Source organism: Microtus pennsylvanicus, chromosome 12 (genome assembly GCF_037038515.1).
Source record: "Microtus pennsylvanicus isolate mMicPen1 chromosome 12, mMicPen1.hap1, whole genome shotgun sequence".
Taxonomy (NCBI): domain Eukaryota; kingdom Metazoa; phylum Chordata; class Mammalia; order Rodentia; family Cricetidae; genus Microtus; species Microtus pennsylvanicus.
Genome location: NC_134590.1, coordinates 60,440,831 through 60,453,787, shown reverse-complemented (window position 1 = coordinate 60,453,787; position 12,957 = coordinate 60,440,831). Strand labels below are relative to the sequence as shown.

Here is a 12,957-nt window from a genome sequence, read left to right as displayed (position 1 = left end):
CTTTATCAGGTTTCAGCATTCTTGAAACCATTCCAGAACCATCTGCCCCACCCCTAACAATATAATATTGTAATAAAAATATAAGAAGTGCTGACCAACCAGCCTCGGGGGAAAGAAACCTTATCAGGGATGACTTCCATGTGTCCTGTTGATTATCTCCTTGGAGGAGCAGAAATGCCTCAGGATGTCCAGTATCCATAGAAACCATCTCTGTGTACCTGCTGTATATCCAGGACACAACTGCTTTCATGGGGCTCCTGGGACAGACAGATGCAGCTCTCTGTAATTTGTGGCCGTAACCTCTTATAAGGAAAATGGCTATCTAGTCAGATGAAGCTCCGGCAGGGCAACCCTCTTGACTTTTCAGGGAGAAAGCAGGTCCTGTAAGAAGGATGGAGAACCCTCAGTCAGGTGATGGGTGGCAGGCAAATAAATAAATAAATAAATAACTTCTGTTAGGACCCTCTAACCTCCCTCCCAGAGATACAGAGATCTCATTTCCTGAATCATAACCCCCAAACCCCATGAATCCACCAATGCCTGAGCTGTAGGAATGAGTCACACCCGCACCTGTCTTTACCTGGAGCCATCCCTGGCACTGGCTAGCTCCTCACTTCTGTGACAGAGGTTGATCTCCACAACCTACCAAGCTCACCTCAATGTCCCACATCTTACAGGGGAAGACAGGGCTAGGAGGGGAAGCCGCTCAGCCCCTAGGTGTCACAGCTCTATGTCACTGTTCCCATGTCCTTCCCAGTCCCAGGCTGCTTCCCACACCACTGACTCCTGTCATGGCATGGGTACAGGAACAGCACGTTCACATGCCACACTGGGACTCTGCTGGCCCTCTACAGCTTCTTCAGTCTGAGGGCCCTTGGAGCCCTTCTAAAACCCAACCCTTTCCCTCTCCATTCTGATGGGAGTGTTACCTCCTTCACCATGGAGACCACAGTTCTCATTTTGAGGACACACTGCTTGGAATTTGGATTTCTCTGGTTGGTTCTTAGAATTGTCCAAGAAAAAAGAAAGAGGCAGGAATTGCTAGTGCGCGGGTGGTCAGCATCTTGAGGAGGGCCAAGAGTGCCAACCCAGCAGCAGTAGGCAGCCAGAGGGGCCACTGCCACCCACCGGATCTCACTGCAACCAGGGGGACTCGGACTCTGACACCAAGGCCTATCTATCAACTAGACTTTTTTGTTTGTTTGTTTGTTTGTTTGTTTGATTTGTGTAGTCCTGGCTGCCCTCGAACTTGCTTTGTAGAGCAGGTTCTGTAAACCGGGCTGGCCTTGAACTCAGGGAATCTGTCTGCTCCAGTGCTAGTGCTAGATTAAAGGTCTGTACCACCAGGGTTTTTTGTTGTTGTTGTTGTTGTTTGTTTGTTTGTTTGTTTTTAACTATTGTGGTTACCAGTTCCTGGCCTACAAGAGATTTGGGAGCAAAACCCAGTGCAGCCCCATCAAAGACCACGAAGAGAGATTTATGTCTATGAATCCTTTCAGTTTGATGACATGTTTAAAGGGGGAATCTTGACAATATCCCTTATCACCTGCAAACTCAGGTTCTACTGTAACAAGACCTCACCATAGCGTCACTCACTTACAATAAAGATGGACAGGGCAGCTGCCCCACAATACAGAAAGATTTACTAAGTGAAGTGACATCCACAGCCACCAAGACACCCTTCAGTGATGTAACCAATGAGGAGGCATGGTCTCACTACAGTAGGGTCACCATGGCTGGTAACAGTTTACTGCTGATAACAGTAAAAAAATTTTTTTAAGTGACAGGGTCTCACGGACCTTAGTCTGGCGTCAACGTTGCTACCTAGAAAAGATGACTTTGAACTGATTCCCCTGCCTCTGCCCCCAGTACTGTGGTTACAGGAGTGCCCCGCCACTCCTGCTCCAAATGCGCATTTCAAAACAGTTCATTGGAAGGACTTGGCCACCAATGCAGAGGCATGATAGGTGTCTGAGGTGATGTCAAATGTTTGTCAGTGTGCTTTGAGAATTCTCAGTGCCCATGTGTAACAATGTAACACCGACAAAGTGCAGGCCAGATTTTTTCACGAATCTGAATGCAGTACAGAGAAAGGGTTTTAAAGACTGAGGCTGGCTATGACCAAAGGCTATGTATGAAACACACACTATCCCTAGGGATGAGAAAAGACAGAAAGAGCCTGGGGGACATCTCAGTGGCCTGAATTCAGTTCCAAGCATGAAGGGGGAAGAGAGGAAAAAAAACAGCAAACTGTGTGCCTGGCCACATCTGAGTGTCTTGGTCTGCTCATGTGTTGTAACCTTTAAACTTCCCCATGACATGTGCTGGTTCATGAGGAAGCAGTGTTTATGTCTCACACAGCCACCTGGGGCCACGAGAATGAAGCACTCAGCCCATCACACCGGAGCCTTGAGCTAAGTAAGCCCAGCCTTGTGCACATTATAGGAACAGGAAAACACCTACCCAAGAAGTTTTCATTCCTATAAGCCTAAGAGCACTAGCTGCCACTGGGAGTGAGGACCATCCAGGCAGAGGGACTGCTGGGCTGTGGGACTCCACACTCCGGTCATCCCAGGAGGACAGTGGTGCTCACAAGTCACTTAAGAGCCTTGATTCAGGCAAACCTGGCTCATAACCCAAGGTCAGTCACTTCCTGTGCATCCCAAGGAACTGACAGAAGAATAAGTCACAACAGAAGGAATGGGTGCCCCTAAAGCCTTACCTCATGGCCTGGGGCAGGTCAGGGATCAGGGAGAGAGACGCCTGCGCAGATTGCCTGTGGCCCAGCTCAGTGTTTCCTAAGCAGTAGCCATGCTATAAGCCTGCAGGCTCAAGACTCTAGCTAAGAATGGGGCTCTGTGCCACAGCACACCGAAATGGAATTTTCCAAAACAGCTTTGTTTTTAAAAGCATCACCCAGTTGCCTGCTGCTGCCAAGCATTGAGAGTAAAGCCCAATTTAGATGTGTGCAGGAAGCAGGTTTCATGTGGAACACCATGGAAGTGAAGGGGTGGGAGGAGACAAAGGCCCAGCTCCCATCACCACCCCCTAGGCTTTGTTCGCCAGTCCAAATCACCCCACACACCCTCCAGATTCACAGGGATACACAGGACTCCCTTGCACCTGCTCATACCTCCCCAACCTCCCTCCTCCCCTGGGTCCTGTCTCCTTAAATGATTTGTGCAGGTTGTCACCAGGTGCTGCCACTCTCAGAAAACCAGCCCTGGCTGTCCCACCACCTACCTCCTGTCCAGAAGGGTACCCCCTAAGACCCTCTGCCTGCTCTACCTGGCACCTGGTGTATGTGGAGCCTCCTTCTGACTCCCAGGCAGGAAACCAAGGCTCCGTGGGGAACCCTCCACCTAAGGATGTCTGAAAGCAGGGCCCTGGGATTCAGAGGCTCCCAGAGAGTGAACAGGCTGTGGTAGTTGGTGGGCAGTGCCTGGCTGAGCAGATGCCTGTCATGTCCTAGGCTGGAATCCCAGCTCTGGAATTGTGTGTGTGATGTTGGACAAGTTACTCAGACTCTCTGAACCTCTGCTTTCTCTTTTAGAAGGGAGGCATCTCCTGTCTCAGTTTGGGGGTGTGGCTTGACATCACTCAGAGGATGTGGTCAGTGGGTGCTGCCATTCTTCATGACCCTCTATCTGCCCTACCCACCTATTCCAACCTCTCCCCTTCCTCCCCCACCTCAACCTCAAACCTCTCAACACACTCCAGATGTTTTACCTGCCAATATCTCAGATCCACCCTGCCTATACATACCCACAGCTGGCTCCATCCTATAGAAAGAGAATTGGGGTGCAAATGTTCTTGGGGTTCTTCTTTTCTCCTCTTTCCATGGATGCTGCCCCTCATCTTTAGGGAAAGATCAGACCTCAACTTCTCCAACTCTTAGGTCTCAGGCCTGAGCCAGCTGAAGCCAACTGACCTCCCTCCCCGACTACTGCCACTGCTTTCCTCCCCCCATTCACCTCTGTGCCAGGCACTGCATTTAATACTGGAGATAAGAGAATGAGCAAGGGCCTGGGCTCCTCTCTGCTCTCCACTCTCAGAACCTCTAGGCAGCACCAGCCACATTGCCCTCAGGGTTGCATGCTTACCTGGGGGACAAGAGAGGGGCAAATGGCCTCTGTGTTTTGAGACAGGTTCTCCCTGAGTAACCCAGGCTGGACTAGAACTTGCCACCTTCTTACTTCAGCCTTCTGAGTGCTGAGTTTATAGGCATGTGTCACTGTGCCCTACTTTGGCCTTGTTTTAATGGAAAATGGAGATCTGGAGGTCAGGTTTTGGAAGGGTAAAAAACAGCCAGCCCGAGGAACAAGGTGGGATAGTAGCCAGTGTTCTGGAAGGCCTTCCTTGTGTTTATGTCCCAATAGGATCAGGGAGGGGGATAGGCCAGACCTAGAGAACAGCCCATATCCAAGAAGCTTCTACTCTAAGTCCAGCCACCCCATGGCCTCCAGAATGTTTCCTGGGCCCCCAGCTGTAGCCTTTCCTATGACCCTAGATAACTAAGGTTCATTGCACCCCTAAAGCATCTCCACCCCAGCCTCAGCCAGCCCTGTTCATACAGCCTGGCCCATCTCCCCACCAGCTCCTGCCTTTAACACCCATGGGGGGTGGAGGCTTAGACCTGGCAGATCCAGTTATTCCTATGGGGTCGGTGGACCAGTGTACCTCCCTGTGTGCCCCCGCAAGTGGCTTCAGTCAGAAACACCAAGTGACCACATCCTCCTCCTCTTTTAAACTCCAGGACAGGAGGTCAGGCGGAGGTGGTGAATGCCTTTAATCCCAGGACTCAGAGGAGGGAGAGGCAGGTGGTCTCTGAGTTTAAGGCCAGTTTGGTCTACACAGAGTTCCAACATAGCCAGGAATACACAAAGAAACCCTGACTCAAAAAACAAAACCTCCCAAACATGGGAAGATACGTACCCAAAAGCCATACCTAGGGCACCAAGTCCTGGCCTCTGGCTTTCTCCCAGGATGTCCCTTTCCTATCCTCCAGGCTGTACTAGCTGTCCCAGGCCCCCAAACAGTAGCTTCTGTATTGTATCTCCTTGCCTCTATCTGTGGATTTTCGAGTAAAGTAAAATAATGGAGGATCTCTTCCTCCCGCTATGAAGTCTCACTTTCAGACACCCAAAGCCCAGGGGACCTAGCCCTCTTGAGAGTCAATAAACAAAAACTAACCTTACCCTAAGGGGGACCAGAGAAGGTAGACCTAATGCCAAGCACAGTCTGGCCTAGGTGCAGGAAGGTAAGAGAAAGAGCCATTCTCCTGGCCTTCTTTCTCAGAGTCCTGAAAACAAAAGAAGAGGCTGATAACCCCAGGACTGGCACTGTCTGGAAATTCCTGCCTGGTACCGGGGTTACTGATTAATGCCAACTTCTGCTTTTCAGCCCACATTCACCCCAAGAGGAGAGAAACACGCTGAGGCTCCCTCCTAACACCCTCTCCCACCCTTCGGTCCAGCTTCCAGCAAGAGCCATCGTCAGCACGTGTGCCAACTGGATACTGCTCAGCTGCCCACAACAGTGATTACTGAAGGGCTTGGCTGTCCTCTGCAGGACCTGGAGACACCCAAAAGCCACCCGCTTGGCTTCCCACTTCCCACCAGCAGGTGTTAGCACTGCTCTAGTAAACAGACTATTGTGACACGGAGGTCACCACCTTGTACAAGGTCATCCAGCCAGAGAGGCGGGCCCATGCTGAGTCCAGAGCTGTAGTAATAAGAGCTGTGGGGCTGCATCCCCAGCACCCCAGCCGCCTGCTAGCTTATGCCTGAAATAACAACACACAAACTGTATTCATTTAAACACTGCTTGGCCCATTTCTATCTAGCCTCTTCTAGGCTAATTCTCACATATTAATTTAGCCCATTTCTAATCATCTGTGTTGCACCCCAAGGTGCACTTACCGGGAAGATTCTAGCCTACGTCCATCCTGGGTCGGAGTTTCATCGCATGTGCCTCAGAGAGCAGAGCTATCACGTCTACCCTGGAGAGGGGAGCATGGCGTCTCTGCTCCAGAGAGCAGAGCTGTTGAGTCTCTCTGAGCTCACTTCCTCTTCCTCCCAGCATTCAGTTCTGTTTACTCCTCCCACCTATGTTTTAACCTATGAGGACCAAGCAGTTTCTGTATTGCTTAACCAATGAAATCAACAGATTGATATATGACACTCCCACATCACAGAGCCAACCTGTGGGACCTTCACCGATGTTAGGGTCATCCCAAGGCCCAGGCCCTTTATTCACAGGCTGGTTCTTTTCAGGGCTGACATAATGGTTCTGTGGGTAAGAGTACTGCTGCCAAGCCAGACAACACACACCTTTATCACCGCCCCATTTTCTGATGCCTCACCTTGGAAACAGGAGGGAGAAACACAAATGGAAAAGTTATTAATAAAAATGAAGTTGCTTTGTTAATACTAAAGAAATCAAGTCAGGAGAGTGTGAAGGAGGGGACCTTACCCACAATGTCTTGAAAGAACTATATTACCAATTAGCCAGGCAAGCCTCAGGCCACAGGGAGCACAGTGCAGAGCTGCTGCCAGCAACCTTCCACAGGTAGTGCTTCTGACCCACAGTGACCCATCCACCCTGGGACACTCATCAGTGTTTTAACTGAGTATTCTACCTCCCCAATCCCCTCTTCACCTCAGTGTCTTTGGATCTCCCTCTTAGATGCCCATGCTGTACATGATCCCCATGGCAGTGACTGGCAAGCTTAGGTACCAAGATTCTTTGGGGAGCCTATCCATTCCTTAAGGTGACACCATCCCAGCTAGTGAAGCAGCAGTGGGAGGACCTGTGTGTAGAGCTGAGGCAAAGAAGTCAGGTCAGATTTGCTTGGTTCCCATCCTCCCATGCAGATGATGGCATGAGCCTGTTTCCACCTGCCCAGGCTCTGAAGGGGCAGCATCAGTGGAATCACCTGGGACATATAGTAAACACTGCACTGTTTTGCATCTGCACAGGAAGGAGGGCACCTGCCCTGAAGAATGTTCTGGGATACCAAGGTAAGGAAAATGTTTCAAGGGAAGCCTCTTGGGTTTTTGTCTCTCTGCCTCTGCTCCTGCTCTAGGAGCTAGAGGGCTGACTGGAACTCATTTTCAGCCCCGTCTGTGAAGAAATTGGGATACATGTCCCCAGGGTGTGCAGACAGGTGCCAGGGCGGAGACACTAAGCAGCTGGAGGAATCACACCCATGCTGTGGCCTAAATGGGACTCAGCAACTGGAGGCAGGAGTGGAGAACAGAAGGGAGCCCTGGGTTCAGTTCAGTGAGGCTCAGGCAACCTGGAGGGACATAAACACTGATTTACCCTCCAAGAAGCACAGCATCCTAATTCTGGAAGTGGGAGTGGCAAATGGCCCCTATTTCTGGGAGAGGCTGCCCTGGAGGCCCGTTGTGGCCTGCTATCTCTTCCCTTGGAGTCCAGGAGCTGGTGCCAGCCTATGGGGGCAGAGGCTGAGAGTGAAATCTTGATGTAGAGTCTCCTGTTCCAGTTGGATGCTTCAGAACCCTGCTCTGCTGCTGGTCCCAACCTAGAGGCCCAGATGTAACACTGTAAAATGAGTCTCTGGACACATTATAATGGAGAACCTCCAATGCACTTAGGGCAGAGAGCAGGGAGCTTGTGCTCCATGCCATGGACTAGAGATCTGCTCACCTCTCGAGGTTACACGTTTTCACTTTGCCTGAACTCTTCTAGAGCACATCTCAGGAGCTACCAGTTCACAGTAAACGTTTCTGCTTCTTCCACACAATTCCGAAGGAGGACAATCCCAACACTGTCAGTGTATCTAAGGACATGGGACAGTCCTCTATCTTGAGATCCCAGGCACCCTTCTCCTCCTTTCTCCTGCTCTTCCTCCTCACTCTTCTTTTTTTCCTTCCCCTCTTCTCTTTTCTTTTTTGGTGCTGGAGACTAGGCCTGAGCCGTGTATTATTATTATTATTATTATAAAGATTTTTGTATTTTTAAAGATACTTTATTATTTTTAACTATGTGTGTATGTGTGGTTTTGCGCATGTGAGTGCAGGTGCCCCAGGAAGCCAGAGGGTCAGATATCCGAGAGCTGCAGTTTCAGGTGATTGTGAGCCACCTGATGTGGGAGTTGGGAACTGAACTTGGATCCTCTGGAAGAATAGCAAGGACTCTTGATCACTGAGATCTCTCTCTGGCCCCAATATTTTTTATTTTTAATATTCTGTTTTGCTAAGTTGCCCAAGCAGGTTTGCTCATGGAATCCTCTTGCTATTCAGCTTTCAGCTGTCTCCCTCCCTCTCACCCTCTCCTTCTCTCTCTGGAGACAGGGTAGCATCAGTTACTTTTCTATTGCTCTTATAAACACCAGGACCAGAAGCAATGTAAGGACAAGTTCAGCTTATGGTTCTAGGAACCCATAATGGCAGGGGGTTGGGGTAGGAGTGGGGAGACACAGCAGCAGGCAGCTGGAGCAAAAAGCTGAGCGACTGCATCTCAACCACTCAAGAAGCAAACAGAGCAGAGTGGAGGTATAGAGAGGCTATAAACTCTTAAAACTAATCCCTCAGGACCTGTGAAACCAGCAGCTGCCCAGGACACAACATGCAGGACACTTGTCTGGTGGACTGGGTGGCTAAGTCCTGTGGGCCTGAATGTGGGGTATACATTTTCCCCATTAATCCTCTCATATCCCCCCATGATATGAGGATACAACAGCTTCTCTCCCCCCAGTTGTTGCCTTCACAGATCCTGAGAAATTGGCTACTGCACAACAGAGAATCTGCTGGAACTTTTGTAGGCATTTCCTTCCTCCCCCACCTGAGCTAAGATTCCCTACTCAGTATGAGGACTGTGAGAAAAAGCAAAAGCACTTCATGAGCTGATCACTCCTACTCTTTTCTTCTTTCTTTCTCTGGATGTCCAGAACATCCAGGACTCCAAGACTGAATTCTGAGAAATTCCAGACCTCAGGGAACCATATCAATAAGGCAGTGATGAGGGCTGCCAGTAGGTAGAAGCTGCAGGGGTGAGGTGGGAGTCACTGAGATCAGTTCCAGAGTGTGCCCGCTGCACCATCCCCATCTCATTGGCACCCCTGCTCTTCCCAGTGGTTGGCACTCTACTCGCTATCCTGCTGCAGGAAAACTTGGGGAGAGTGAACATGACCAGATCCGACATATCAGGGCGCCCTGAGGTCTGAGTGCGCAAGCAGCTGGTGGTTATCATCGGTTTACAGCTTGTTGTAGAATCTCATGGTGGTTTGGCATCAGTAACCACAAGGAACCAGATCCCAAGTCCAGTCACGGAGAGTATCATCAGACCCTTACCAAGACGGCCTGGGGTTGTGGCAGGGTCCAGAGTCTCTCGACCTCACCATCTCAGCAGAGGGAGGAGGCTCCTCATTTACCACGCAGCCAGTCAGCACTGTCCTTTCTGCATTTTCTCAGCAAACAGTAATCCTGGGCTGGTATCCTTGAGTCACAGCCTCTGTTCACTGCACAAGCAAGGCTCTCTGAGCCCTTACGGGTGACCTACACCCCAGTTCCTTGCCAGCAATGGCGGAACGCTTTCCAGCTTGGAGTTTTCTGGTGTGGGATATAGCCCTGTGCTTGCGACTCTAGTAGGCCACCTCAGATCCCCAGTCTCAGAACTTGGGGAACAATGGAAGGCTCCAAGTTGTACATGCTAAGTGGGGCATTGGTGAGAACATGGGGTACAGGAAAGGAACATATCTGACCCCTGGGATGAAGGCGTGTAAGAAGGGCAGGAGTCCTGTAGACCCTGCCAAGGTAAAGGGAAGCTTCTGTTGCAAGTGGCAGGGGTGGGGGCTGATAGGGCAGGGCTTTCCCATCATGCTATTCCTGGTGACATCACAGCAGAAGAATGGCTGGAGCACCCCTATGACATTGGCTCCTGGTCTTTGGCTTGTCTTGAAGATCAATAGCCTCAGTGGCTTTGTTAAGTGCCTCTCAAATAACCTTCAAGACACTCTGGAAGGGGACATTGTCTCCATGTGTCAAAGGGCCTGTGGGGATATAAGGCCTTCCCCATCCCTGGGGCTCAAAGTGGTATCTGGACAGTGGTACAGGTACCAGGCCGTGCCATTCACTCTCCACAGTGGCATGGTGTTCTGAACTCCTTTTCCTGGCTCTGCTGTGCATACTTGCTTCCTGTTACCTTAACCCCCCCCCCACACACACACATACACACCTTCCAGCCCAGTCACTCAGAATCAGGGACAACTAGAGGAGCCACTATGTATGGCCTGTCATCATTGCTACATAACCTCTGTAGGGCCTGACCCGTCAGCTTTGTGGGCTCTGTAGAGACTGAGGGCATAGCTCTTCAGGTGGTTTGAAGTTACAGACCTCAGAAGTACCCTGGAAAGATTGTTACCAGAGAAAACAAGGCAGTGTAGGTGTCTGTGAGTCCTTCCTGCTGCCCACTCATGTGACAATTTGCCCTCCACAGTTCTGTTATGAGCAGTTTCCTCTCAAAGAACCAGTACATAGGAACTTGGTACAGTTCTCTGATGCAGCACTATCTCGGTAATCTTTGTGATTTGCTGTGCAGTGTGAATGGATTGGTTTAAGCCTGACGAGACTACTAGACCTGTGGATACAACACTGGGCCACTAACATGCAGCTTGGGGTGACTGAACCAGACTCTTGGGGACAACATCCTTGCAAATAGGCAGGAACACTTACAGGAATCAGAAAAGGGCTGCCTGCAGAAACTGGCCGATCCCCTCACACACAGTATAAACCGGAATGAAGCAGCTGTGGCTTGTCAAATGTACAGACGCTATAGAGTCCAGCTTTGAAATGACCAGGTACGAGACCTTGAGTAAGCACCTAGTAGCCTCATCACACCTTAGTCTTCTTCGCTACACGGTGTGCTTATGCCTGGAACACCGATTCCCACACCAGCTGGTGCAAATGGTGCCACTTGAAGCAGTTGGTTACCATCAGCCTGACCACGAGGCAACTACTCTGAAACTGCTCAAGAGCCTGAAGTGCAAGGCAGTGCTGAGCCAGCAGGGCTTTCTAGTCTTGGTGCTTTCAGCAGTGCCAACCTGGGCAGGCATGTGATGAGCAACTTTCAAGGGCTAGACCTTACTTTCTGTTCCCAGACTCCTGGACAGAAACAGGTTGCAGGGTGCTGTAACTGGCATCTTACCACGTGTCTAGAACCCACCAGGTAATGCTTACTGTCAGAGACAACAACATCGGTGGCCACATGCTCTCTGAACACTGGGCCAGAATGATCACACCCCCCAAGGACAGGTGCAGGTGAAGGCTGGTTAATTGCTGCTCAGCACTGTCCCTGCTCTTGCAGGTAGGTCCATCTGTGAAGTACTTTGCCTGCCAGTCTATAAAGAACCCCACAAAAAAGCAGAGCAGGTAGCCAGCACAGTCAGTGGACACATCTATGCTCAGGGCAAGTCAACAGGGAAAGGGGCTTAGCCATGTCGCAGAGTGTGCCTGCTGGACACCCAGAAGGATATGATGCCTAGTTGCCCTCCCCCCACCCCACCCCCCGCCACACACACAGCTGAGGCATGCTGAGGAAGACACAGTTGCCATGACTCAGGACAGTTTAGTAGAGACCCTTCCCATCCAAGCCCAGGAAGAGCTGCATGGTTCAGTGCCCGAAGTCGGTCACAAAGGGGTCACTATAAAGCCAGGGGCTTTATTTATAAAATCGTGGCAGGGTGGCTGAGGAGGAGTTGGGAAACCATGAAGCCTCTACTCAGAGGTAAAGGCAGTTCACTGAAAAGAAGTTCAAGATCAGTGTGGGCTACAGGAGATCCTGTCAAAGATCAAAGAAACAAAAAAGAACCGTCTACATCAGTCAGTCAGGAACCTGTTCAATCTTCAGTGGGTCATGCTGTGAAGTTTCAGCTCTGACTGCAGACACACAGGGATTCCCAAATTGCAAGGCAGGCTAGGCAGTCTGTAGCATTACTGTTCTCACATGGGCACAGACCTGTAGATAGGTGTCTACAGGAACATGCATAACCTGTGAGGTTCCTTCATACTTCTTCAAACAGACAATGACTTTTTGTTTACTGTTATTGTATATACATGTATTTGTATATTTGTCAATGGCCATGTCAGAGGAGCAGTGGGTGGTAACTGACTTCAGGGAGGTCAGCCTACCAGGAAGCAAAGCTCTGATGGAAGAATTTCAGATAGGCAAGGTCCCAAGGGCTTGGGTCCCAGGATGTCCCTTGCTGTTCCGGTGCCTTTATGTGTTTGCCACTGCCATTTTTCTCTGGTATCTGGCGTAGTTGAATGGGCACGGGGAGATCCCTACTGCCTTTATTTTTTTTTTTTTTCGAGACAGGGTTTCTCTGTAGCTTTGGTGTCTGTCCCGGCTTTTTTTTTTAAATATTTATTTATTTATTTATTATGTATACAATGTTCTGTCTGTGTGTATGCCTGCAGGCCAGAAGAGGGCACCAGACCTCATTACAGATGGTTGTGAGCCACCATGTGGTTGCTGGGAATCGAACTCAGGACCTTTGGAAGAGCAGGCAATGCTCTTAACCTCTGAGCTATCTCTCCAGCCCTGTCCCGGCTCTTGTAGACCAGGCTGGCCTCAAACTTCCAGAGATCCGCCTGCCTCTGCCTCCCAATTAAAGTGCTGGGATTAAAGGCGTGTGCCACCACTGCCCGGCTCCCTACTGCCTTTAACGTAGTGTGGTTATTTCAATGGAAATATCCCATTATACTGGGCATTTTTATCTGTGCGCTATCATAAAGATGATTTCCTCCTAAGCTATATTGTTTAACTGATGCAAAGATTTTATATAATAGTAACGTTAAAGTAGGATTTTGATGACTGGGGGTCTTTAACAAATACAGTAAGGGATTATGATAGAGGTTAGCTTAGTGGGAAAACTAATATAGGTAAAAGCAAGATATAGTGTTGCCCCAGCCCCTGATAAAGCAGGAGCTG

The 12,957-nt window shown here is 50.0% G+C and overlaps 1 protein-coding gene across 2 annotated transcripts in view; it reads right to left on the bottom strand.

Annotated features, from left to right (window-relative positions):
- The window catches only part of Tbc1d14 (TBC1 domain family member 14), a 115,024-nt gene extending 108,993 nt beyond the window's left edge, over positions 1-6,031 (bottom strand). Inside the window, exons 1-2 of one of the 2 annotated variants that reach the window (XM_075943760.1) lie at positions 5,922-6,031; positions 96-381 (exon numbers count right to left, since the gene is read on the bottom strand). In XM_075943760.1, the coding sequence (XP_075799875.1) occupies positions 96-140 (45 nt within the window). In that variant the 5' untranslated portion in view covers positions 141-381; positions 5,922-6,031. The remainder of the gene's footprint in view (positions 1-95; positions 382-5,921) is intronic. The other variant, XM_075943758.1, reaches the window with a different exon arrangement.
- Positions 6,032-12,957: the final 6,926 nt, after the last annotated feature.